General features: G+C 38.2%; 3 protein-coding genes across 4 annotated transcripts; 2 read left to right on the plus strand and 1 right to left on the minus strand.

Annotated features, from left to right (window-relative positions):
* Positions 1 to 15: 15 nt before the first annotated feature.
* On the plus strand, positions 16 to 12347 carry yme1l1a (YME1-like 1a). Of its 2 annotated transcripts, none has more exons than XM_048175504.1 (18): positions 16 to 192; positions 1694 to 1825; positions 3114 to 3297; positions 4311 to 4412; positions 4819 to 4928; positions 5013 to 5157; positions 5253 to 5336; positions 5569 to 5742; positions 5827 to 5979; positions 7752 to 7884; positions 7966 to 8028; positions 8129 to 8241; positions 8322 to 8477; positions 8586 to 8737; positions 9069 to 9195; positions 9276 to 9349; positions 11109 to 11195; positions 11275 to 12347. In XM_048175504.1, the coding sequence occupies exons 1-18, from the start codon at positions 160 to 162 to the stop codon at positions 11416 to 11418; spliced, it is 2166 nt and encodes a 721-aa protein (XP_048031461.1). In that variant the 5' UTR covers positions 16 to 159; the 3' UTR covers positions 11419 to 12347. The 2 variants fall into 2 exon arrangements, with proteins under 2 accessions (XP_048031461.1, XP_048031460.1); XM_048175503.1 differs by having other exon boundaries at positions 19 to 192; positions 5253 to 5360.
* A 138-nt stretch (positions 12348 to 12485) lies between these two features.
* pks1 (polyketide synthase 1) lies at positions 12486 to 19971 on the plus strand. The gene is made up of 6 exons (XM_048175502.1): positions 12486 to 13029; positions 13114 to 13267; positions 13362 to 13522; positions 13610 to 13813; positions 13897 to 14078; positions 14224 to 19971. Exons 1-6 carry the CDS (start codon positions 12981 to 12983, stop codon positions 19759 to 19761), a joined length of 6288 nt encoding a protein of 2095 aa, XP_048031459.1. The 5' UTR covers positions 12486 to 12980; the 3' UTR covers positions 19762 to 19971.
* Positions 19972 to 20095: 124 nt separating this feature from the next.
* ptchd3a (patched domain containing 3a) lies at positions 20096 to 26750 on the minus strand. Its single transcript, XM_048175509.1, has 4 exons — positions 25779 to 26750; positions 25116 to 25237; positions 23138 to 23283; positions 20096 to 23042 (listed from the first exon to the last, which is right to left on the minus strand). Exons 1-4 carry the CDS (start codon positions 26508 to 26510, stop codon positions 21091 to 21093), a joined length of 2952 nt encoding a protein of 983 aa, XP_048031466.1. The 5' UTR covers positions 26511 to 26750; the 3' UTR covers positions 20096 to 21090.
* Positions 26751 to 27275: the final 525 nt, after the last annotated feature.

Genomic DNA, 27275 nt, shown 5'->3' on the forward strand with positions numbered 1-27275 from the left:
AATCCGCTGAATTTAACAACGCTATCTCTTTGTTTAGAAAAGGAAGCGTGGAGTCATCGGTGAGATTAACAACACCGGTTTTCATAACCGAAGAACAGAACACAGCAGAGGATCTGACAGGGGCACAAGAAAACCTCTCAACGGAAATCTAAGCAAAATATGTTTTCTCTGCCTACAACCTTTCAGTCGCAGGTATGAAGGTATTTCATTGTTTTAAACAGTAATTGTCAAAGCCCGTTTTGTAAATAAATTAGTGAGTAACGTTAGTAATAATAAACGAGAAAGAGAAAGCAGACAGTCTGTGAATGGGGCTTTCCATAACAAACTTCGATCTTTTAAATACAAGTCTGATTAAAATAGATATTTAAAACAATAATATTGAAAGTTTATTTGAATTAACAGCATATTTCTTGGCATTCTGTCGATATTTAGATGTTGTATAGATCATCAGACAGATTACATCATCTGATTGACGGTATTAATTTCATTAAAAACCATCTGTTGCGATTTCCTTTTGTTTTTCTTCACTGTAGATTGAGAAAATACAATTATACTGATATTCTTTCAGTAGAAAGTATAGTGTTTTCTGATGACATTGTTGTGTAATGTTACCTTCACTCTGGTTATACAACAAAAGCTCTGAGAGAGAGTGTGTTTAATAGAGAGACTGAAAGTGTATGTGCCTGAAGGGAAAAATGAAGTATGTGCCTTTCAACAAGTGACATAACTGACCTACAGATCAACAAAATTTAGTAGCAGTCATACATAGAGAGCTTATCAGTCACTGTATGTGACTATGACGATAACTTAAAGGATTAGTTCACTTTCAAATTAAAATTTCCTGATAATTTACTCACCCCCATGTCATCCAAGATGTTCATGTCTTTCTTTCTTCAGTTGAAAAGAAATGAAGGTTTTTGATGAAAACATTCCAGGATTTTTCTCCATATAGTGGACTTCAATGGAGCCCAAACGGTTGAAGGTCAAAATTACAGTTTTAGTGCAGCTTCAAAGAGCTCTACATGATCCCAGACGAGGAAAAAGGGTCTTATCTAGAGAAACCATCACTCATTTTCTAAAAAAAAATTAAGATTTTATACGTTTTAATCATAAATGTTCCTTTAACTAGCTCTCTTCTTCTCTATTAGAATTCCAGCAGTGTAGACACTGCTAAGTGCATTACTGCCCTCCACAGGTCAAAGTTTGAACTAAATTGTCATATACAATATGCTAGTGTAAGTATATAACAATTAGTTCAAACTTTGACCTGTGGAGGGCAGTAATGCACTTAGCAGTGTCTACACTGCTGGAATTCAAATAGAGAAGAAGAAGAGAGCTCAAGATGAGCATTTATGGTTAAAATGTATATAATTTTAATTTTTTTTAGAAAATGAGTGATGGTTTCTCTAGAAAAGACCCTTATTCCTCATCTGGGATCGTGTAGAAATTTTGAATTGAGAAAATCCTGGAATGTTTTCATCAAAATCCTTAATTTCTTTTCAACTGAAGAAAGAAAGACATGGACATCTTAGATGACATGGGGGTGAGTAAATTACCAGGAAATTTTAATTTGAAAGTGAACTAATCCTTTAAGGACTGGCAAACTTAATACAATTTTATTCTTTTATTTGCTAACCAGTATTCTCCATGCACACCAAGTTATGCAATGTGACCAAAATGCACTTTTTTTCAGGGAACAGTGCCTTTGACCCATTTAATCAATGTGGTCCAGTACCTGAAGAGTTCAGCCAACTCGGCCGTGACCACATCGGTGCAGAGTCTACAGAGAGACCCGTCACCTGAACATGACCCACTTCTCAATGAGGTATGATAGCAGTCACGGAAACAGCACGCACAGGGCTTTAAAGCAAGTGCGTGTTAGAGTTCATGTTTACACCAGGGTTATTATAGTTCACTAAAACCTAATTTTGTCGCTTGAAATAAAATAAACATTTACTGCAATAAAATGTAATATAAAAAAAACATAAACTTAGTTTATTTTAGCTAGTTGCCAAGGCAACATTTCTCATTTTCATTAAGTTTAACTTGCAGTAAAGTAACTAAAACTAAAACTAAAACTGAAATAACAATGACTAAAAAACTATATTGACATATTACAAAAAAATGGACAAAAAACACTAAAAATCTAACTAAAATTAAATTGAAAACAAAAAAATATAAAAATAAAAACATTCAAAAATTTTAAAGGGGTGGTTGATTATGATTTCACTTTTTTTTAACTTTAGTTAGTGTGTGATGTTGAAATCTGAAAAGTTACGACACTCAAAGTTCAATGCAAAGGGAGATATTTTCTTTTAAAAAAATTCTGTTTAAGGACTACAACAAATGGCTGGTAGGGACTACAACAAGCTTCTTCTTGGGTTAGGTGACATCACTAACCATAAATTTACATAAACCCCGCCCTGAGAACACGCAACAAAGGGGATGAGGCCATGTTGTGCTGCTTTAGAGAAGAAGAAGAGTTGTTGTAGTTAGTGTTGTTACCATACTGTCATTTTACGCCGGACTGCTTCACAAACGAGGGTCAATTCAGCGCTGGATTTGCACAAAATGACGGCACATGCTAGTCGATGAGTTGAATCAACTCCACAGCAACTACATAAATGTATCCACTAACCATTCAGAAACGTCCAGTTTCATTCTAAAAGTTGCAACTTCTTCCTGAGTCTCTCCATCAGTGTCCGACTCCGGTTTGAACAATGTAAGGCTGAATACCGTTGCTGACAATCCTCATTTTGGCTGCTTGAGATTCTCCAGCTTTGTTGTTGTTGAGCAACTGAAGTGTGAGCTGTTAAAGCTCCGCCCTCTTTTGGAAAGTGTCCGGGAGCAGCAGCTTATTGCATTTAAAGGGTCACACAAAAACTGGTGTGTTTTTTTTGCTCACACCCAAATGAGGCAAATTTGACAAGCTATAATAAATGATCTATGGGGTATTTTGAGCTGAAACTTCAGACACATTCTCGGGACGCCAGAGACTTATATTACATCTTGTTAAAGGGGCATTATAGGTCCCCTATAATATTATCTCAGTGATACTTAAATAATACTGCTTTCCACTGCGCTTCCTGGTTCTAACTGGCTTGTTTTCACAGCCTAAAGTAAACTTGAAGGAGCTGGGTCTGTCAGAGCTGAGGTTCAGTCATGTACGTGATGTTCTGGAACGCCTGCTGCCGTCTATAGATCCAGAAGAGAAATCAATCTCCAGTGTTGCTCAAAACTCAACAGCATGGAGAACATCTCACATTTCTGCCCCCTCCTTCTTCCAAAACAAATATGGTAAGGTTAGCCACAACATATAGTGATGATATCATGTTTTGTCGCTCTGAATTGTTGATAGCTCAATGATTAGGTTTATTCCCCTACAGAATGTTTATGCTACCATGTCTTTCTTTATCAACATTGTGCTGTTGAGCAATTACAAAAATAAGTTGTTCCTGCTTCACAGGAAATGACACTGCGATTTTTGTATCATTTTCAACCTATTGTACTTGAATACTTTGTGCAATCTAGGTTACAAGTAGAAAATGTATTTATTAGGATGTTCAAATTTTGTGCACCAACAAGTTTTATGATTTCCAACAACTTTCCAGTCTTAAAGTGCCCACTTTTTCAGATATCACCTTTCATGTAGCTGTTTGTGAATGTAAAAGGTCAAAGATCAAACTGTATGAGAAATGGAGTTACTGTCTCTTAAAAGAAAGAACTGATTCTGAACTGCCTGAAACGAGTCATTAGTAATTCCCGTCTTAATTCCTGCATGAACCTACATAGGTTTGTTACAAATTTGCATAATGCCAGCCTTTGGTTTTCATTGGCTGCCTGAGAACAATGTCTACTTTGACCCTCAAACACTATAGTTGTAGCTGAGGCCTGGAAGAGTTTGGTTTGTGTCGTCAACATGTTTTCTGCGCTGCAAAAGAAAATCCACTTTGCTGCACATCCAAAGGATGTGGACTGGGGCTTGGTTGACACCATCATTACGGATCGTTTCACTGTGTATCAACCGCTGAGGAAGATCCAGAGCTGAAGTTCAGATATGCTAATAGGCGTTTTGTTTCTGATCCACACTGTAAGCAGTCGACCAATCACAATAGACTGGGCCATCTGACCAATCAGAGCAGAGTAGGCTCTCAGAAAGGAGGGGTTTAGAGAGACTGAATCCTTTATCAAACCGTTACAGACACTGTGAGAAAAGTTTTGTCATTTGGAAACTAAAGGCTCATTTTGTTGTCAGCAAAGTGTTTATTCTTGACTTTGTTGTGTAATGTAAATTGTATATCTTGCCACAGGGTTCTCTCACAAACACATGGGACTCTTTGGCTCTCCAGTGTTTCGCAGGCAAAGCTCCAGTCCCCTCCAGACAGCCTGCGTAGATCTGCACCATCTGCAATGTAATATTTATATACAAATGACCAAAATATTACGAATTATGGTCCGTTCACACTAAGGACGATAACTATAACTATAAAGTTGTATGAATTGTTCATGAAGTCCACACCACAGTTGGAACAATATCATTGGAATCACTTTCAGAACTATTTTAAATCAGCTGATAAATGATAAAAACATTGACAACCAAGAAAAGCTTGAGCATTTAAAGTGGCACATGACATAACTGCAGTGTAAGCTTATAATAAACATTATCATCTGTTAGTGTAGATGCTAATATATAGTTATATTTATTGTTCTTGGTGTGAACAGGGGCTTTACTGGGTTACATGCTGTTACATTATAGCTATTGAATGGATTTAGTTTTGTGATTATTTTGATGTAAGTCTTGTTTGTTTTCATGCTTAGTGTGGGTACAAAACAGAGGTTTCAAGACAATGAGGTCCAAGACCAGACGTCTGCAGTCAGGTTTTGAAGGTCCAGTAGAAGCAGAGAATTATACACCAGTCTTTATGAAGGTTAGTAAAGCATGACACTGACAAAATATTAATTCATAAATACAACAGGTTTTTTCTAATGTGATTATTCTCTGTCCTCTTCAGGGCCTCATGAAGGAAAAGCAAGACACAGGGAGTTTTGAACAGCTATTGAAACAGAATAACTTGTCAGAATCTCACCAGGATGCTTTTAAGACTGGCTTCACAGAGGGCTTCATGAAGGCTCAGGCATTGACACAGAGGACTCAAGGTGATATCTTAAACACATATCTTAGCCCAGAGACTGTTTAATAGCAAAATATGTGTTTGCGGTAGAAACTTCATTCTTACTTTTGTTTTTATCAGACTCTGTAAAGAGGACACGTCTGATTATTTTTGCCGTCCTGCTGGTGGGCCTGTATGGTGTGTCCAGAAGCCCTCTCTTCTCGGGTAAAGGCTCGTTTTCCGACACTGGTTTGTTTCCCATTTTATTCATTCCTTATGTTTGCATGCCTAAAATATATTTACTGTAGCTGAATTTCTTCTGCAGCTTTTATAATAAAGTATGTAGTGCTTGAAATGTTTTGTGGCTGTGCTGTGAAATAATTTTTTGTTTCTGATAAGATCATTAGTTATGCAGTATATTCACATTCAAGTTTTCATTTTATCTGTTTACTTGTAGTTCGTTTTCGCACCACCTCCGGTCTGGATTCAGCCGTGGACCCTATTCAAATGAAAAATGTCACCTTTGAACATGTGAAAGGTGTAGAGGAGGCCAAGAACGAACTTCAGGATGTTGTCGAATTTTTGCGAAACCCTCAGAAATTCACTGTGCTTGGCGGTAAACTTCCCAAAGGTGAAATTTAACACTTCTTTTAATTTATGGTTATAGGGTTTTTTTTAATTTTGTAGAAATATCTAATCTGGATGTGTATTTCAGGTATCCTGCTTGTCGGGCCTCCAGGAACAGGAAAAACCCTGTTGGCCAGAGCTGTAGCAGGTGAAGCAGACGTGCCCTTTTACTACGCCTCTGGGTCAGAGTTTGATGAAATGTTTGTGGGAGTCGGAGCGAGTCGCATCAGAAACCTTTTCAGTGAGTCTTTTGAGGAAAAAATGTGGTCTTAGAAAGCTACTTTAACTACTTACTTAACTACTTTAAAGTGGTCATGAACTGCAATTTTTGTTATGTTCTCTAAGGTCCATTTATAATGTTATCAAGATGATCAAAAACATCCTAATTTAGAAGTATAATAAGCTATTTTCTATCCTGTTTGTGACCCTCTCTTTCGGACACTCCGTTTTGATGGGCGTGCCTCATTCAAGACTTGGAAGTAAACGCCCACTGCTATGGTTGGGTAACAGTTTTGCATATTAAAATAATTTCCACCATTACACGTGTGGAATTGTTTTGAAAACTTCCGATGTTGAAAAATATCTCTGGAACTTTGTTAAAAAAAAGTCCATCCATGCTTTCTTAGTAGGGGTGTCAAAATTAATCGTTTCTACGGTGCATCGCGATGCAGACGAGGACGATCCGGTTTCGGTTCAGTAATAGCCCATAACCGGTTATAATGTACTGACGCATTTCTGACGTCAGCACCGCGTGCTTAGTCGCGGCATACAATGGCAGAGGGAGGCGAAACGCCTGAGCGTGCAATAAAAAATGCTCCAACCACTTTAAAAGCCGACATTTGGGCACATTTCGGCTTTTATCAACAACACGGTAAGCCCGACCTTGACAAGACACACGCTGTGTGCAAATCATGTCATGCAAAAATAAAATATGCAGGGGGTAATACCACCAACAGGAGAAACCACGTCAGTCGTTTTCACCCCGAGCTGCAAACGCCTGTCAGTGCCATTGTGGATCCAGCTCAGCCAAAAATTGATCAACTTATATCAACGTTGCCGCCAAACTCAGTGAGAGGGCAGAGAATTACCAGAGCAGTGGCATCTTTTATTGCAAAGGATATACGGCCCTTTTCTGTAGTGGAAAACCCCGGGTTTCGCCACCTGTTAACAACACTGGAGCCGCGATATAAGCTCCCCTCTTGCAGCCACTTTTCAGAAAAAGTTATCCCGGAACTCTACCTCGAAACCAAAGCCCAGGTAATGGCGTCAAATTAAGTACACTCCCTGCATTATGCACTTTTAGTACTTACATTTGTGTGTTCTAATCTAATGCTGCTGTTGTCTTCTGTGCCCAGACTTGAGTTTTATTTGATGTTTGATACATTCAAGAAGCGTGTTTTAGGTAAAATTAAAGGTTCAGTTCATATATCTGACTGCTTGTATTTATTGACAAAATTGTATACATGTGAAGCAAAATTGAAAAATAAGGATGCAGTGCATCATCAATGCATCGTGATGCATCGAGATAATCGAATCGAACTGAATCGATGACTTGATAATCGCAATCGAACCGAACCGTGAGACCAGTGTAGGTTCACACCTCTATTAGTGTTAGGATCACAAGGATGGCAATGCAAAGACTGTGTTTTTCCACAGCTTGGCACTTCAAAATGTCTTGTAATGTCTCAGAGGTGTCTCTCTCATATTTACTACTACATGACATGTGCAAAATGATGATGGGCCTAAAGAGGCCATGATGTAGACATTGATCTTCTGCAGATCTGTAGAGCAGGTGGTCTTTTGTTGCTATATGACGTAATAATGTGACAAAACCCTAAACGAGTCCTTTTCTGAGCTTGGTTTTAATAAAAGCTGTTTTTGTACTAACAGTTTCTGAAACTTGCAGGATATTTTTATAGTACAATGACCTCTTACATGTCAGAAGATCAAGGAATATTTGATTTCTCAATTCATGACCCTTTTAACAAATGTTTTTGCTGGTTTTTCTCATAGAGGAGGCCAAAGCTAGTGCACCGTGTGTAATATTTATTGACGAGCTGGACAGTGTAGGAGGCAAGAGAATCGAGTCTCCCATGCACCCGTACTCGCGACAGACCATCAACCAACTGCTCGCTGAGATGGACGGGTGAGTCCATGGCTTTTTATTACGTGTCCTCTTTTTGAAAGGAGTTACGTGGGTCTTATTGTAGTATTTTGATGATTTCAGGTTTAAACCTAATGAAGGTGTCATTGTGATTGGAGCTACGAACTTTGCTGAAGCTTTGGACAAGTAGGTTTCTCCAGCCATCAGTAAATTCCACTTTTTTACATGCAGGCATTTATTGCAAAGACTTTTAGGGTTGTAAAAATCTTGTTAATATGTGTTTCAGTGCTCTGGTGAGACCAGGCCGATTTGACATGCAGGTCACTGTTCCAAGACCGGATGTGAAGGGACGCACTGAAATCCTGGAGTGGTATTTGAAGAAAATTAAAGTGGAATCTGGTAAGAATTATTAAGAGAAACCAAATATGTTTCCAAAGATTCTCAATAGAACAATCCACTAAAATAATCTGGTTTTGTAGCTGTTGATGCCGAGATCATTGCCAGGGGAACAGTGGGTTTCTCTGGAGCCGAACTGGAGAACCTGGTGAACCAGGCTGCACTGAAAGCAGCAGCTGATGGGAAAGAACTGGTGACCATGAAGGAGCTGGAGTTTGCGAAGGATAAGATCCTGATGGGTGAGGACAGTAGGGCCGTACAGCTTAGTCTCTGCAGCATGTGATGGGGATTAATGCTTTGAACAAAGACATTCTTTCCTGACATCCTCTTCTTCTCTGTCTGTCCAGGCCCAGAGCGCAGGAGTGTGGAGATAGACAAGAGAAATAAGATGATAACAGCCTATCATGAATCAGGACACGCTATAGTTGCTTATTACACCAAAGACGCCATGCCCATCAACAAAGCTACCATCATGCCACGCGGCCCTTCGCTTGGACATGTGAGTAAATGGTCTCACTGTTCCATTATAACATTAAAGTGATAGTTCAACCAAAAATGAAATTCTGTCATCATTTACTCACCCTCATGTCGTTCCAAATCCATACTTTCGTTTATCTTCGGAATTCAAATAAAGATATTTTTATTAAGAGAAACGATCACTTTATATGATGAACAGATTGACTTTAGGCTTTTATCCACATATAAACATATAAAATAAATTTGTACAATGAGTTTTGCAGAAAGGGACTGCATGAAATTATAGCTTTTACTCTCCAGATTTATACATAAACCCATTGTGCTGCTTCTTCTGTTTCTTTGGTCTTTCTCAGGTATCCTTGCTGCCAGAGAACGATCGCTGGAGTGAGACGCGGGCCCAGCTGCTGGCTCAGATGGACGTCAGCATGGGCGGCAGGGTCGCTGAGGAACTGGTGTTTGGAAATGATCACATCACCACCGGTGAGAGGTGTTCATAACTGATCCTTGCTATTTAAATTCTTAGAAATATCAATATCATGGTTTATTTGTTTCTTTTACAGGAGCATCCAGTGATTTTGATGGAGCCACCAAAATAGCACAGATGATGGTGACACGGTTTGGAATGAGTGACAAGGTGAAAACGCATTATGTGACTTAATGCAATTTTTTTTCTTTTCCTGTCTTACAGTATGTAGTTATTAATCATTTCATAATTTATGCCAGAGTTTCCCAAACTTGGGTTTGTGAGTTGCTGGAAAACTAAGTTTTGTCTGCTCACCAAGATTGCATTTATTTAATTAAAAATACAGTAAAAACAGTAATATTGTGAAATATTATTACAATTTAAAATAACTGTTTTCTATTGGAATATAATATAAAATGTCATTTATTTCTGTGTTGGAAAAGCTGAATTTTCAGCATCATTTCTCCAGTCTTCAGTGTCACATGATCCTTCAGAAATCATTTTAATATGATGATTTGCTGCTCAAGAAACATTTATTATTATTATCAATGTTAAAAACAGTTGTATACTTTTTTTTTTTCAGTATTCCTTGATGAATAGAAAGTTCAAAAGAACAGCATTTATCTGAAATACAAAGCTTTTGTAACATTATACACTACCGTTCAAAAGTTTGGGGTCAGTAAGAATTTTTATTTTTTTATTTTTTTGAGAAGAATTTAAAGAAATTAATTTTTTTTTTCAGCAAGGATGCATTAAATCGAACAAAAGTGACAGTAAAGACATTTAAAATGTAACAAAAGATTATATTTCAAATAATTGCTGTTCTTTTGAACTTTCTATTCATCAAAGAATCCTGAAAAAAATATTGTACACAAATATTTTGTACAATTGTACACAATAAATGTTTCTTGAGCAGCAGATCAGCATATTAGAATGATTTCTGAAGGATCATGTGACACTGAAGACTGGAGTAATGATGCTGAAAATTCAGCTTTGCCAACACAAGAATAAATTACATTTTCAAATATTTTCAAATAGAAAACAGTTATTTTAAATTGTAATAATATTTCACAATATTACTGATTTTACTGTATTTTTAATTAAATAAATGCAGCCTTGGTGAGCAGACGAAACTTCTATTAAAGACATTAAAAATCTTACCGATCCCAAACTTTTGAACGGTAGTGTGTGTGTGTGTGTGTATATATATATATATATATATATATATATATATATATATATATATATATATATATATGAATTTACTACAATCCAAAATCAAAATAAAATAATAAAATATTTTAGCCGTTCATGTACTTTGGGTAAATCCGAGGAGTTTTATTTATTTATTTATTTTTATAAAATAAAATAAAATGTATTATCATTTATTAGGCTGAAATGTGAGGTTTATCATTTTATAAACTGCATAGTTTATAAAATATAGCTGCATAGTTTTTTTTACCATAGACATTGTTGTTTCCAACTTGTTACCTAAACAACACGTAGTTCTCTTCTAATTCAAAATTATTTCAGATGATGATTCTTGGACATTTTTTAGAAGAAAAATAAACCCCATCTCCATCAGATCACATTTCAAATGTAAATGATTATTTGTTATATTCTAAAAGAAGAAATCAAATAGTTATTTTGGAGAAGCCATTTGAGTCCTTCCACGTGTTTAAAGCCATTAGTGCTGTGTGAGCTCTTACATTCCAGACTTAAATCTGTGTTTCATTCTAATCCCTTCTCCAGAACTCTGTTCATACTCAATTTCCAGAAATGAGCAATGCACACGCAGGGTCTAAACTACACACATCCACCCATCTCTAACGACAGGATCCTGTCGTAATCAGAAACTTGTGTGAAGCCTTTGTTGAATTCCTGTTGTGACTGTAACTGCAGTTCACTCACCTCTCTTTGCTTTGACCAGCTGGGGGTCATGACCTACAGTGACCTGACGAACCATAGCCCGGAGACACAGGCTGCTGTAGAACAGGAAGTCAGAGTGCTGTTGCAGGTAGGTCTTTATTTTTTGTTTGTCAGCGATATTTGATCTGATGATTGTGGAAATTCAGCTTACTAATTTTCTCTTTCAGAGCTCATATGAAAGGGCAAAGAACCTACTTAAGACCTACAGCAAAGAACACAAGCTGCTGGCCGATGCCCTGCTGACTTATGAGACTCTGGATGCAAAGGAAATTCAGATAATCCTGGAGGGAAAGTCACTGGAACCCAGATGATTAAATCTTGGATTACCAGAGACATTTCAAGGCACAATCTTACAATTTACCTGTAAATACAAACATCTGTAATAAGCGGGACTTTCTAGCCTTCTCTCTTAATATTTTTCAGGGAACACATTGGCTTTTAAACAGACACTAAGCTAACAGAAAATCAGACATTTTGTATTCATTTGAGATGATAAATTGATGCCAAAAGTACATACAGTATGCCTAAGCAGTGAACCAGTGGAAATGGCTCGTAATCAATTAAACTGTAAATTCTTTGCTTTGTTTTTAGAAGCCAAGTATATAACAGGAAAAGTGTGATGCTCATAATTTGATTTATTCATCCTATTCTTTGTTACCCAGTCATCAAATTGAAGCACTTGTTATGGAGAAATGGAGAAAAACAGAAATCAGAGCAATTTTTAACTCATAAATGGTGCACTTTTCTTTGAAATCAAATGCTAGTGGGCTTCTGCCCAAATCAGGATGTCTCATTTTCAGTAAGCACAGTAGTACAGATTGTTCAATTATAAATGTGACTTCAGAATGTCAGTATTATTTGTGCATCCACAGATATAGAATAAATATATCTGTAATTGCAAATCTGAGCAATTAGCTAATGTAGAGTTTTGTCTAATATTTCTGCTGAACCTTTCAAAATTATTAACCCCTGATCTTATTCATTAAGTTATTTATTTGAATATACTCCAGGGGTAGCTAAAAGCCTCCTGCTGCTATCCTCTGTCACATTCGAGTTGTCTGCATGTGTGCGTTTAAACAGCTCAGGTGACTGCACTGTATATATGTGTGTGTGTGTGTGTGTGTGTTTGAAAAATAATTAGTGTGCTTGCTTTTGAAATTAATACCATGTTTATTTCCATTTCTCTTAATCCGGAATGAACAGGGATATGACTATAAATAAAATACATAAATAAAGGTTATTCCCTTGTCATTTCCTTAAAATAAGAATATAAAGCTGGGATTTTGTATGAGTTTGAAATGAAGGCTGAAATGAATTAAGTTAAATGTCTTGGATCCTTTTCAAGGATCCAAAAGAGTAGACTGGCAGTAAACCATTCAGTCTGATAATCACAGGTGTGCTGAGATAGTCATTGGTTATCTTATTTCAAATTGGTGGTCTACACACATTTATGTCCTGCCTTCTCATCATTGTCTCAATGTTTCTTCATGGAAGCCAATCAAAGGCAATCATGAATTAGAGTTTCACCCCAATAGCTTTGAGACAATAGCTTTTTTGTGTCCAGTGAGGAAAACTGCAATCAGTGTTTTATATCTCTACCCAAGCCTGTAATTACAGAGTTTTGTTACAAGAGGAAGGATGGCACATTTAAAGACCCTTTGTTGAAAGAAATTTGTTTTCCCATTGGTTTTCAGCTGTGAAAGGCTTTATAAAAATGCCTAGACGTTGTAGGGAACTGATGAAATACTGGTCACAACCATGAGAGGACCAACTGAGCTGAGCTCAGAGATTTTTGTGCTTGTTTTGGTTTTTCTGAAGAGACCGCAAAATAAAATGATCATTTGAAGAAGAAAAAAAAAAAAATACTGCCAAAATGGACAAAGACATTGCGATCATTGGAATTGGATGCAACTTCCCAGGAGGTAAATATATTGTTTCTGACCTCTACTTATACTATTTGTGATAATACTGTGTGCATTTGTATGACTACTCTACTACCTTCACAGGTGAGGGTGTTGATAGTTTCTGGAAAGTTCTTGTGGAGGGCAGGAACTGTGTGGTACAGATTCAAGATGAAAGATTTGATACATCAGAGTGGTTTCATCCTGATGAGAGTAAACCAGGAAAAACACAGACGACCAAAGCTGCACTCATTGAAGGGTAGGAATAATCAGTTCATGATGATACATTTGAGGTTTATGGTTACAAAAAAAAAATTAAATGATAAAGTAATAAAAGATATGTCTTATTTCAGATTCAATGAGTTTGATCACAAGTTCTTTGGCATCAGTGAGGCTGAAGCTGATTACATGGACCCTCAGCAGAAACTGTTGCTGCAGTGTGCATACCGAGCTCTAGAGGATGCTGGGATACCCTTGGAAAAAGTGAGCGGAACACGAACAGGAGTTTACATAGGTAATGCATCATGAAGTAGTTCACATTTTTAACTTTTGGGTGTTTTTAGGATACTGAAACCATATATTTGTTTCTGTTTGATTTCAGGTCTTATGAACAGGGACTATGAGACACTTCTAAACAACAGTCCCAGTACAATAACTCACTATAACGGCACAGGAACAGCTATGAGTATAGCTGCCAACAGAATTTCCTATATCTTTAACCTGACTGGACCTTCTTTTGCCATTGACAGCGCATGTTCTTCATCCCTAGTCGCCCTGCACTCTGCGTGTCAGGCCATCAGACAAGGTATTGATACTATTTTAATTTTAAAGTCTGTTCGTTGCTTGACATTCACATTGTTAATCATCCTTGTTTTACCTCATTTCTAGGGGACTGTGAAATGGCTCTGTGTGGAGGGGTCAGCTGCATCCTTGAGCCTCGAGTGTTTGTGGCCCTCAGCAAGGCAAAGATGATCTCACCTGAGGGCACAAGCAAACCATTCTGCCGTACTGCAGACGGCTATGGCAGAGGGGAGGGATGTGGTATAGTCCTACTGAAGCCTTTGAAAAAGGTAGATATTTGACTTTAAAAAAAACAAACAAAAAAAATCTTATTTATAATATTGATATTACATTCAGTTATGGTTTATAAAAATGTAAATGCAATAAATTTAGTTAATTGTTTGTGGAAGTAAGCTGATCATATTCTCATTTTAGGCTCTTGAGGACTTTGATCATATTTGGGGCATTGTGAACAAGACTGCAGTAAACCAAGATGGCCACACCGTCACACCGATCACCAAACCATCCATGTCCCAGCAGGAGGCTCTACTGCACATGATCTACTCCTCCGAGAATTATTTAGTAAATGTCCAGTATGTAGAAGCTCATGGGACTGGAACACCAGCAGGAGATCCAGTTGAGGCAGGAAGTATCTCAGAAATCATTGCCAAAGCAAGACCTTCAAGCTCAGGGCCTCTGCTTATTGGCTCTGTTAAGAGTAACATTGGACATACAGAATCTGCAGCAGGTGTGGCAGGACTTATAAAGATTCTGTTAATGATGAAGCACGAAATCATTGTCCCCTCTGTGTTCTACTCGGCACAAAATTCCAGCATAGATGCTAAAGCTCTCAATCTTAAAATCCCCACCAGAGCTGAGAAATGGCTGTACTCTGGATCCAAGAAAAGGATGGCTGGATTAAACAGCTTTGGGTTTGGAGGCACCAATGCCCATGCCTTAATCAGCGAGTATGTTTGTGCTACAGCCTCTGACAGCCACAATCTTGAACCTCTAAAACTGCTTCCACTGTCTGCAGCCACGTATCAGTCTCTTCAATTGTGCATAGCTGACACGTATCAGAGGATTTTGGTAGATGAGACAGTTGATCTACAAGCTCTTGCTTATACAGCTGCCTGCAGAAGAAGCCACATGAGACACAAATTTAGGAAAGTCTTCGCTGCATCATCTGTGTCAGAGTTAAAATCACTTTTCAAAGCTAACATGAACAAGAAGTTAGCCCCAGTAAAGCAGGACCTGAAGTTAGTTTTTGTATTTTGTGGTAATGGCGTTACTTATAGGGGAATGTGTAAGCAGCTACTGAAAGAAGAACCCGTATTTAGGGACAAAGTCAAAGAGGTGGAAAACTACTTCCAGAAGTTCAGATGCACCAGTATTTTGCAAAAGATCGCAAGCAGCTATGACAATGAAGATTTCTCTAAACCAAATGTTGTCCAGCCTCTACTCTTTGCAATCCAGGTTGCAATTGTTCACCTTCTGAAACACTGGGGCATCAGTCCGGATTTTGTTCTTGGACACTCTGTGGGAGAGGTTGCTGCAGCTCATTGCTCTGGTCTGCTGTCTCTTGAGGATGCAGTAAAGGTTGTCTACCATCGCAGCGCTCTTCAGACCAAAGTGATGGGTGGGAGGATGCTGGTCATTGGTAACATTGCTGTCCTAGATGTTCTGGAAATCCTCCCTGCATACACAGGAAAGATTTGTCTAGCTGCTGTGAACAGTCCTATGTCATGTGTGCTGTCAGGTGATAAAGAAGCTATTGATAATGTGCACCAAAAGCTTCAGTCTTTTAAGAGCAAGAACCTGTTCCTTCATGTCTTGGATGTTCCTGCTGCCTACCATAGTCATATGATGGATCCTATACTGGGGCAAATCAAAGACAGCATTGGACATTTAACTCTGAATGAAATGGAGTGTGAACTGTTTTCCACTGTAACAGGAGAAATGTGTCATAAAGGGGACTTTGTAACAGGTGAATACTGGGCAAGAAACATCCGAAAACCTGTTGCATTTGAACAAGCAATTAAATCAGTTTCCAACCACACAAGGAACACAGTCTTTGTGGAAATTGGTCCAAGACGGGCTCTGCAGAGGAACATCATGGAGATCCTGGGAAATGACACCACAGTGCTCCCTTCAGTGCATCCAGATAAAGACCACGAGACCATGTTCACCACTGTATCAAAACTGTTTGAGCTGGGGGTCAATGTGAAGTGGGACGAGTTCTACAAAGGGTTTGAAACAAAGCTTATTGCTTTCCCAAAGTATCAGTTTGAATGTCAAAAAAATGAGGTATACTTTGAGGACGTAAGACGGGGAAATGACACAGTCCCTCGCAGTCCACATCCACTGATAAGTCCAAGTAAACGTGATGGCAAAGTGATCAAGTGCAACCTGTCAGCAGGTACCTACCTTTGGGAACACAAGAACAATGGCATCTCCATTGCCCCAGGGGCGTTGTATGTTGAATTGGCTTTCGCATCTGTAATGGAAACTGCTATTCCAAAGAGACCTCTCAACTCATTTCAGCTCACAATCAACTTTCAAAGTTTGTTTGTTCTAACTAAAAACTGCCCTCCTCTGAAAATCACAGTTGAGACATCCAAGAACACAACCGCATTTCAGGTTCAGTCCTCTAGTACTGTGCATGCATCAGGCACCATTAGCCATGAAGGGGGACCAGCTATGATAGAACAGCAAACCATTCACCTCAATGCTGTTTTGGAGAGATGTCCATTAGTCATTGAAGCAAAGGATGTGTACAGCACTCTTAATGATGTAGGATTTGAGTATGGTCCCAACTTCAAACAACTCGGTGACATTCATTACGGACAAGAATTCAAGGAAGCAGTGACCAGTGTCACAATTCCAGAGGCAGTAATCAGTTATCTGTATGATTATTGCTTGCACCCAGTGGTCCTAGATTACTTCTTGCAAATGTCCTCAGTTTTAGTATCAGTCTCTAGCACCATCAGGCCTGGATTTCCCTCTGCAATTGGTAGTATGGTTATATCTGCACCTCCCCGTGAAAAGATGTTCATGTATATGAGATTGACCAAAGAAATGCCAGACTACTTTGAGGTTTGTGGTTGTTTCACTGACAAAGATGGACATGTGTTGATTGAGCTCAGAGATGTCAGAATTAATTTTCTGGGAAGACATGCACAGATCAGGGAATCATGTTTCTTTTATAACCAGAAGGTTGGCATTAATGTTGAGAGCAGTTTCCCCAGTAGAATCAAGGCATTGGTCTTTGAGGACACCTTGGGTATCGCTAAAGGTTTGAAGCCATATTTGCACCCAAAATCTGTATTTGTTCCTCCACCCGATTTAACAAAAAACTCAGCCTTGCAGGTCCAAGAATTACTGTTGAAGTCTCCATGCAGTACTGCACACATGGAACTGGATGAGATCCTGTTTATCTGGGGTGTACAGAATATTAGTCACCTCAAATCTGAAGTAATTCTGGAGACCTTGGTAGACAACTGTGAACTTTACCGTCAGGTTGTTCTGTCTTTAAGAAGCTGCAGTCGTACATGTTCCATCCGTGTCATTACGTACAGGTCAGCAGAAGGAACAGTTGAAAGTATAAATTCTGGATTTGTGTTATCTGGCATGACAAGGGCATGTGCTGCGGAGTTGTCAGGCATCTTTTTCCAGCTCATTGACCTTTCCACAGTGTCAAGAGAGGATATAGAAGCACTGGCTCATGTGCTTAACTCATACAAAACCCAAGAGTGTCCAGAAGTCTTCATCAGCAAAGGGAAAGTTTACTCTGCTGTGATAAGTCATACTCCTGTCACCACAATTATGGAAGCGAAGACTGAATCAAAAACCCTACAGTCCCAGAACTTCACTTTGCAGACAACCAGCCCCTACAGGATGACCGGCTTATCGGCTTTGCCTTCAGCGTGTTCTGTCCACACTATTGAGAGGAAAAACATTGAGGTTCAGCTGAGTAAGGTATGTGTGCACTCTTCCGATTACTTTCCAGTTAGTACTTCAGACTTAAACTTTGGTCAGACAATGTATTGGAACAAGCACACAACACAAAACCACAGTCTTCTGGCACTTGACTTCAGCGGGATCATTACAGCTGTGGGAAAGGATGTCAGCAAACTTAAAGTGGGAGACCATGTTGTCTGTTGTTACCCTGTAAAAGCAACTTCCAAAGTCATCGTCCCAGAAGATGTGTGTTTCAAAATGAAACGGCTTCCATTCCTAAAGGATGCACCATGTGTTTCATACTTTGTCCTGATCTGGGAGATATTGCAGTGTGTGTTACCCAAGTCTAAACAACAGAAGAGTTTGGGCATCTTCTCTACTGATCGTGACTCGGCTCTGGTCAAGTTATTGACACTTGTAGCAAGTAAATCAGGCTGGAGAGTTTTTACAGAGACTGAAAAAAATGTATTAGTCCAAAATACAAAGCAATGTCTTCTCTTTGTGATTCTTCCTCCATATGATTCCTTGCTTCTGACAGACATTGTAAGTGTTGTCAATGCAAATCACATCATTGCAGTATGTGGCATCCGTGAGCCATGCTACTCTACAATAAATAGAATTCAGAGAGATAGTGAGAGAACTTGCTTCCAGACTCTTGAGATGTCTAAAATCTTCCAGAAATCAGGTCTTAAGGCACATGGAGCTCTTCTACAGAAATGGCTAAAGAGAATGCACTTGCACAAAATGTGGCCGTCAATACAAAGCAGCACTTTTCAGATGGTGCCACCTGAAGGTATGAATCCTCAGTCTTTTGAGCAGTCTGGATCTTATTTCAGTGCAAGCACTCTGGACGTGATAGCTCTGGCCAGTGATGACACTAGGAGCAAGATGTCTTCCATCAATTTGCTTCCAAGAACAAAGCACCTGTTCTTAAAGAAAGGTGTGTACATAGTTACAGGTGGTCTCTCTGGTTTGGGATTTGAAACTGTTAAGTTCATTGCCCACAGGGGTGGAGGATGCATTGCCACTCTTTCAAGGAGTGCACCATCTGAGAAGGTACAAGAGGAAATGAGCAGTCTCCAGAAGAGATACGGGGTAAGAATTCTCACTCTTCAGTGTGATGTCTCTGTGACAGAGGAGGTGATGGAAGCCATTTCTGTGATTGGAAAACATTTTTCCTCATGTCCAATCAGAGGCGTGTTCCACAGTGCTGCTGTGCTTCATGATGGATTACTGGAAACCCTTGATAAGTCTCTTTTTCAAAAAGTCCTGCAACCTAAAGTCTGTGGTGCTCTTAATCTTCACCTCGCCACTCTGCACAGCCAGACACTTGATTACTTTGTGTGCTATTCCTCAGTCTCCTCATTCATTGGAAATGCTGCACAAGCTAACTACGCAGCAGCTAATTCTTTTCTGGATTTGTTTTGTCACTACCGACACAATATTGGACTTGCAGGCCAGTCAATCAATTGGGGACCCCTTAAACTGGGCCTGCTAATGAACAAAGACAATTTTCAAAAGTTCCTGGAAACAAAAGGGCTAATGATCATGGATGTGACAGAGATCCATGAAGCACTAGAGCACTGCCTGTCAACTAACAATCCCCAGCAGGTGGTCTGCAAATTCAGTTTCAGGAACCTGAAGAACCATGTCCTCTCTCAGAATGCGTCTTTGAAGTTTCGCCTGTCTGCTTTAGTGGAGGAAGAACTGAAAAACAACACAGTTGTTGAGGACTCCAGGATAAATGTTCAGTCATCAGTAGATGACTGTGTTAAAGGGATTCTGACTGAAATTTGCAGTGTTGAAACTGATGATCTTAGTGATGAAACTGCACTCACTGCACTAGGAATTGACTCAATGTTGGCCATGACACTGCAAAATCGCCTGTTTCAAGAGATAGGTGTGAATATTCCTCTTGTTGCTTTGCTTGATCCAAACAGTACACTGTCCTCATTGGCTGAATTCATAAAAGAGAGCACAGATAAGGACTGTGAGATTTCTGTGCACCTGTAATGGAAAGTTATCCCTTTCTGATGTCTTATAGTACATTGTATATTTCTTGAAATTCATATAAATGAAATGTACCCATTTCTATTTTTTGTAGTATACTTGTTTTAGCTAAACCACTTATTATTACAAATGCTGCATTGTTTAATTGTTGCAAGATTAACCACAATATTGTTATGTGTGACACATCGTGGATATCAAAAAATAAAATCTTGATTTCAAACACCAATTTTGATTATTTGATACATTCCCAGACCTAACATTACCAAGGAATCAGAGATCAAAGGTCAGGCATGTCTCTCTCTTTTTACTGCCAAATAAATAAATCCACTGAGGTTTTATGCAAGCATGTAAGTTATGTGCAGAAACAGGCTCATGAAACACTGTAAACATTGAGTGAACTAAACATAATAGTTTTTAATAGAAATTTAAATTCTCCCTAAAATGATAATAATCTACAATTCATAAATATGAAAAATACTAAACAAAACTGGTTTAAAAGATGAAAATATTTATAGTTCTTATCCTTACTCAGACAATCCTCTTTTCTCAAGGAAAGCAGAACAGCACGTCACGTGCACTACAGAAGCAAAGGGAAAATATAGCTTTTAAAATAGTGGAAATATAATCAATTTTTGGCTGTTTAAATGAGCCATTAAAAATAGTTAAAATGTGTGTATTATGTCTTTAATAAGCTATTACACAAACAATCCATAATAAAACAATGCAAACCTCTCATAAATACAGAGCAAAGTATGGTTACACGTGTGCATTCAGTTAGTTTATTTCACAAAAAACAAAAAAAATTAAGAAAAACTACGTAATTGTACTTTTATAACTAAATAGAAATATTAATATTCACATACCCTGCAAAAATAACACATTTAAATATTTTCTGAGAGATTGAAGCTCATTCATGAAACAATGAATTTCTGTGTAAATTCATAAATCCATTTTTACATAAATTGTTGCTTTCAACTGAATTTATTAAGAATGGTTTTATGAATGATTTACACATTTGTTATGCTTGTGTTTCATAAATGAAGATGGTTATTTCATTTAGGTGTACATTGCTTACAACTGTGATGCATTTTGTAAACATTTTTAAACGCTTTTTTTTTTTTTTCTTTTACAGATTAATGCCAGTTTTTGGGGCTCCTAAATCCTGAAACCCTTAAAAAGTCCTAAAACCATTGGCCCAGATGTATTTTCGTAAAAAGGTGCCATGTTGTCATCTTGTTGATTTACATTACATTAGTAATTTTAATTTAAACATATAAAAGGTATTACACATACAAACGGGATGTATTTGGAAGAAAATGAAGTATAAGGATTTTACAGAATGGCCAAATCAGAACCATTAAGAGTGGGAACATTTGAATCTTGAATGTGGTTGCTATTTCCTAAAACACAATTTTGACCTTCAGAGCTGTGTTTTGATTGACAGTTGACTCTTAACATGGCATCATCAGAGGGTGTATACATGTGAACCTCATAGGTCTGACTGTCCACTCTGAACATTGGGATGGTGCTTGCCACACACATATGATTATCTTGGACATGATGATTATTGCCGCCGGTTATCATCCATAATGCAGAGCATGGCTGAGACTGACATGTTCGGTGGTTGTCGGGTTGAAAATTGTGATTGACATAAATTTCCCGCTCCTTCACCTCACCATCCTTTACCACCGCTTGAACGTTATTGCCGTGGCTGTTCTTCATGGCCTGCTCTTCTGGGCCTGATTTCTTCTTAGCCGGTGTGCCACTACATATGTCAAAAAAGGTCAGAAAAACTGGGATAAAAGTTAAGCCATGGAAGAGACCAAATAAGATTACCAAGAACATGATTTTAAAGAAAGTTCTAAAGATGTAGTTCTTTGAAGCAGACAACACTACCACCCCAAGAATAGTAGACACAGCCCCCTGCAAAATAGGGTAACCTAAATTAAACAAGGCCTCCACTGCCTTTTCATTCGCACTGGGCTTCTTATTGGAGACAAAGGCGTAAGATATATGAGCAGAGAAGTCTACAGAAAAACCAATGCAGACAACAAGAATGATCATGGAGATAGTGTCTAAATTAACATCCCATAACGCCATGAACCCAGTGACCCCTACAATGACAGATGCGATAGAAAAAGTCACCCAGAGAGAGCATAGAGGGTTTGGGATGAGGAGAAGGGAGATGAGCAACATTACGGCCGTCGTAACAGCAATGTTCTGGATGGTGTTGATGACTATAACTGCATACTGGTCATGGTAGATGAAGGCAGGGTGGTAAACTAGTAAAGGAACAGGGCACTTTTGTGCCGTCGCTCTTAATTTATTCAACATATTCATCTCATCCAGGGCGGTAGAGATGTTTACGGTTTGGATGAAAAAGCGAGACGCGTGGATGGAGTTGTTAGTGAAATTGACGTCCTGTTTGAAATCAGAATAAAAACGCAGAAATGTTCCCAAATTATCTTTGAAGACATCTTCAGTACTCAGATTGAGTTTCGTGTGATTTCCGTAGTACTTGTATGATTTGATCCAGGAGGTGAATATATCCTTTTCAATGAAAGACAAATTTTTGAAATCTTCGATGCAAGTTTCAAGATCTGACATGTACGTTTCATCCCAATATGGAAATTCCCGTCGGATGACAACCATGATGTTTGGGCCATATTCAGAGAAATATGCCTTCTCGTTGTCATAGTATTTTACCACATATGAATCATCAGCTGCCAAATTCCGAAGATCGATTCCTTCTTGAATCTGGAAGCAGCCATAAATGCTGATAATCAAATAGATGCAATAAAACACAATCACAAAGACTTTCGTCCAGGATTTTGTCAGAAAAGGGCCGTAGTATTTTTTAAAGAAGTGATTCATGGGCTGAACCTCCTCCGTGCCAGTTTGAGGGTCGTAAGCGCCTCCCACGCAACATAATTCATACCACTTTGACTGACCCACAGGGCACTCCTCTGGTACTTCCTTGCAGGTCAGCCAGTGCTTGTTGCTGTTCTCTCGCCGTCCGTTAAGAACGAGGAACGCTCCGAAAAATGTGATGCTGTAGATGTAGCAGAAGAGGATGGAGGTGCTGGTGTACAAGCAGAAGGAGCGGACGGAGCGGAAGGGTGTCATGAGGCCGATGTAGAAAGCGAGCACGTCCGTGAGGGTGGTGATGGTGATCGAAATGGCCGCCTCTTTGTATGTTTTGGCAAGGCGAGTCTCTACTTGATCGTGAACATTTGTCTGCTGCCAGCAGGAGATGAGGATGAACATGTCGTCCACTCCGATCCCTATTTAAAACACATCAGAAAATCCCTGTTTAATCTGATAATATACATTAACATAGCACAGAACTGGATTTATAGTGATGCTTCAAAGTTATTACCTAATATCAGGAATGGAGAATTAGCAACTGTCATGACAAATGGGACGCCAATGTGTAACATCATCCCAAAAGCGGACAGAACAGCCAGTCCAGCGGAGAACACTCCAAATGTGGCAACCCATACTTTATTTCTGACACAGTCAAACCTGGAAAAACAGACAAAATAGATATTTTTGAAAGAATTTCTCTGGGTTAAAAACAACATATGTGGGTCATTGTTGAATAAGGTTTTTAAAAGTGTAAAAAAAACATAATGGAGATGTAATTCATTTTGAAGTTTTACTAAGTGTTATCAATGAGATTATGTTGTTTTTATAATCAATCAACACTGCTTTTGTCATTTTTTACAAGATGGACAAAATTTGTCACCAAAAAAGTCATTCGGTTTAACCAAAATTTCAGTTTTACTGAATGACACTTTTGGTTAGACCGAATGACGATATTTTCAAACAATGCTAACAGGCTGATATCTAGCTAGCTAGCAAAAGGACAATCAAACATTTTATATTTAGTACAAGTTTTTAAAATATTACAACATTTTCCATGTTTTATAGCGGTTGTACCAAATGACCAAGCAAGTCAAAGCATGAATTTTTCAAATAGTTAAAAGAGAGTTAGTTACTTTGCTTCATGACCAGGTGGTCCTTTGCAGATGTCTGAATGATGTCACATGATATTAACCGCATGACTTGATCCAAAATGGTCTCTTTATATTGGTTACTCCAAATGACATCAACTAAATTAATTTTTCCAGACATTCTTTCTCATTACAAAGCAATGACTTCTACGCATAATTTTAATTCCATTTTGCACTATGTTGATATATGATTTCATAAAATCATGCCAGAATAAAAAATATATACATTTATTACATTTTAAGATATTTTTATCACAAATGAAACGGCTGTATTGGCTTTTGGATGGTTAAACTGAATGGCCTTTTGACACTTCAAAATATTTAAAATGCCTTTATATGTAGCAAAATATAATTAAAACATTTTGGATTCAATAAAAGAGATCTAGTTGTACTACCTTACATACTTTGGATGTCATATCTTGGTTTTTTATTATTATTAAGGCCTTAGGACAAAAAAATGACCCGTCACGTCACTGACCCATGTACAAATGTTAGAACCAATCTTTTTTGGAATCATTTTCAAACAAGATTCGTTCATTAATTTTGAATACAGCAGGGACTCTGGAGTTGAACAAATCATTTCCGTTTCCTATACATTGCCTATTACATGACAAATTAGGGGCTTTTGCACCAGAGGAATCTTTTCATAGTTCCTAGAACTATTGGCTGAAGTACCTGGATTTTGCCGTGTTCGCACCGCAGGAACTAGGAACGATTTTAGTTCTATCTCTTAGCCCCACTTTTTGCTCTTTCAGTCACGTAACTTATGCATTTATCATAAAATCCACGATACATAACACAGCTCCAATCACAGCATCCTCCATCCACAGGTTTTTAGTGTTTGTAAATGCCGCGCTTAAAGATACCGCTGTCGGCTGCTTCAGAGTTCCTATTCCCGGTGCGAATGCAACCAGGAACATGGCCCAGGGGAGAAATTAGTTCTCGGGGGAACTTTCCTAGTGGCTAGTTCCTAAAACTATTCGGTGCGAAAGCCCCTGTAAATGACGAGAGACTTGTTCCAGAAGATACAGCACAGACTCGAAAAGTGAACCATTTCTCGAAATGCATGCATTATAATTTGGAATATGAGCAAAGATTGTGTATGTGGATGTGTTTGACTAATTTAAAATACAACATTAATTTAACTCCGCCCAATTGAGGTAAATAACTAGATAAACAGATAAATAGATTTGAAGATCCGATCAAGTTCCCATCACTACTCAGAACATTCCTTTAAACTCAAGTCATAACACAATGTAAACATGTGCACCTGTAAAACATGTACACAGAAGCCCTGGCAAAATCAGGTGTGCATTAAAATAAGCCTAACTATTAACATACCTCAAACAAGAGAGAATTGAGAATGCAATGGCAATGACATATGTGATAGAGAAGAGGGGAATCACATCCTTTGTGTTTGCCTCAAATTCCACCTGCCTTGACAGAGATGTAGAATGGGTCACCTGAGGATGCAAATTATCATTTCAGATTTAGCTAATAAAAATAGTTATATCACAAGAACATTTCAACGAACTTAAACTATTTTTAAACAACAGCTGTCAGTCGCAATAAAAACATTTCCACAGATATTGCCCAGGAAAATTATATTTCAGTTCATTTAGCAAATGATGTCCAATAGGGGTGCATGTAGTTGTCACAGCATAAGGGGTAAGTTGTCACAATGGAAATCTGGCAGTAATACCTATTACAGGCCATTTAATGATTTTTAAGCAAAATTTAAACAGTAAAATTTTTCAACCAACAGAATCTATTGAATTGTATAAAATTATAACATTTAAAATGTGCCAAACTGCCTCAACATTTTTTGAAAACGTAAATAAAAAACTTTTGAGAACCCATATCAATCTATAGACAGTTCACTTATAAAATCAAGAGCTGTTGCAAAATATATTAATTTAGTTTAAAGAGGGATGATACAAAATTATAGGCCCCGATTACCATCAATAAAGTCCTCAAACAGTACATAAATAAAACATGGCCTACCTTAATGAAGTTCAGTGATAAATTAGACGGAAAAACCTTAAGGAATTCGTTCAGCCATAGATCTGTTCTGGTACGATTATCCTCCTTCAGGAAATACAACAGTCGCACTGCCTTTGCACTTTTAATGACAGAAGAGTTTAAATTCACTCCACCAACAGAATAGCCCAGGAAAATGTACGCGAATCCGAAACGAAAGAACGGGAAAGTGAGCTCGGTCTTTTCTAAATTTTTCCCATAATATTTATAAATATCCAGTATCTTATTCGGTATGCATTTCTTGTATCGTCTTGCGCAAAGTCCCTCGAAAGTAAGCACCTCGTGACCCATGGACACATTCAGCTCCTTGACCTTCCTGTCTAAAGTGACTATCTCCTGAAAGGCAGCATCTGTGAGGATGCTGGAGGATGTTGACACCGCTATGAAGGACGCGTAAACTCCATCCGTGTAGAGTCTTTGGTTGGAGAACACCGAGTCGTTCTGCGGGAAGTTTTCCTGCACAAACTGCCTCTCCAGCTTGGCAGGACCGTTCACAGGTGTGAACTGATCCTCAATGTCATTGGCCTCACGATCTTCTAAGAAATAAAACCCACTCCCCAGCACCGCAGAGATCAACAGAGGAGAGATGAAGAACCACCACGGGTAAGTTCCCACAAAGCGGCCGAACTTCTGGAAGCAGATGGAGATCGGCTTCTCCACGCAGTCTGTGGTGCATCCAGCCATGTTCACCGGCATTTTGAAAGATTAAAAGAAAAAAGTTAAGGGGGAAAAAAGCTGTTCTAAATAAATTAAATTAACGTAAAGCTCAGTTTCTCTATATCAGAGTTGTGGTTGAAGTATTAAAGTTATAACTAGCTATATAAACTAGTTAAAAGTAGATTTAGAAAGAGCATAATGCATGCGGGGTATTTCAATATCCTGACGCATTTTTGCGTGAAAATCTACAGGGAATAAGCCGAGAGCGACCACTGACGGGCACACGCAGAAAATTATATTTAGACTGACAAAATAACCACAAATTACGCAGTGTTAATTTCTGTTTTTATTAGGCATATGCTTTAATTAAACTTGATGCACGAGTTATTAAATTATGCATAAAATAAATTATTTAGCATATTATTATTATTATTTTTTTTTTTTGAATGTTGCTGCATCATGCAGTAACATAAAAGGGCACCATTAGTAGTAGTAATTAAATTATATTTGATATTTGTTGAAGTTATTGTTAATCAGTCACATGATCTGATCTGTATTTTATAAAAAGCTCAATTTATTGGTGAAAACATTACAATAATTAATGTTTCAGCTATTTGAAAAAAGTTGCCGAATAGATCTTCTTATCAAAAACATTTTGCTGTATAGGGCTGAGTTGGCATTGTGGTTCTTTGGAGATTATGCTGCATTCGTGCCATCTTGTAATTACCGTAGATAAAGCTCTGTATGCTTTCGAATTGTTCTTTGATGTCATACACAGATTGGTCATACACTTTAAAGGGTTAG

This window comes from Megalobrama amblycephala, linkage group LG22 (assembly GCF_018812025.1).
Source record: "Megalobrama amblycephala isolate DHTTF-2021 linkage group LG22, ASM1881202v1, whole genome shotgun sequence".
NCBI lineage: Eukaryota > Metazoa > Chordata > Actinopteri > Cypriniformes > Xenocyprididae > Megalobrama > Megalobrama amblycephala.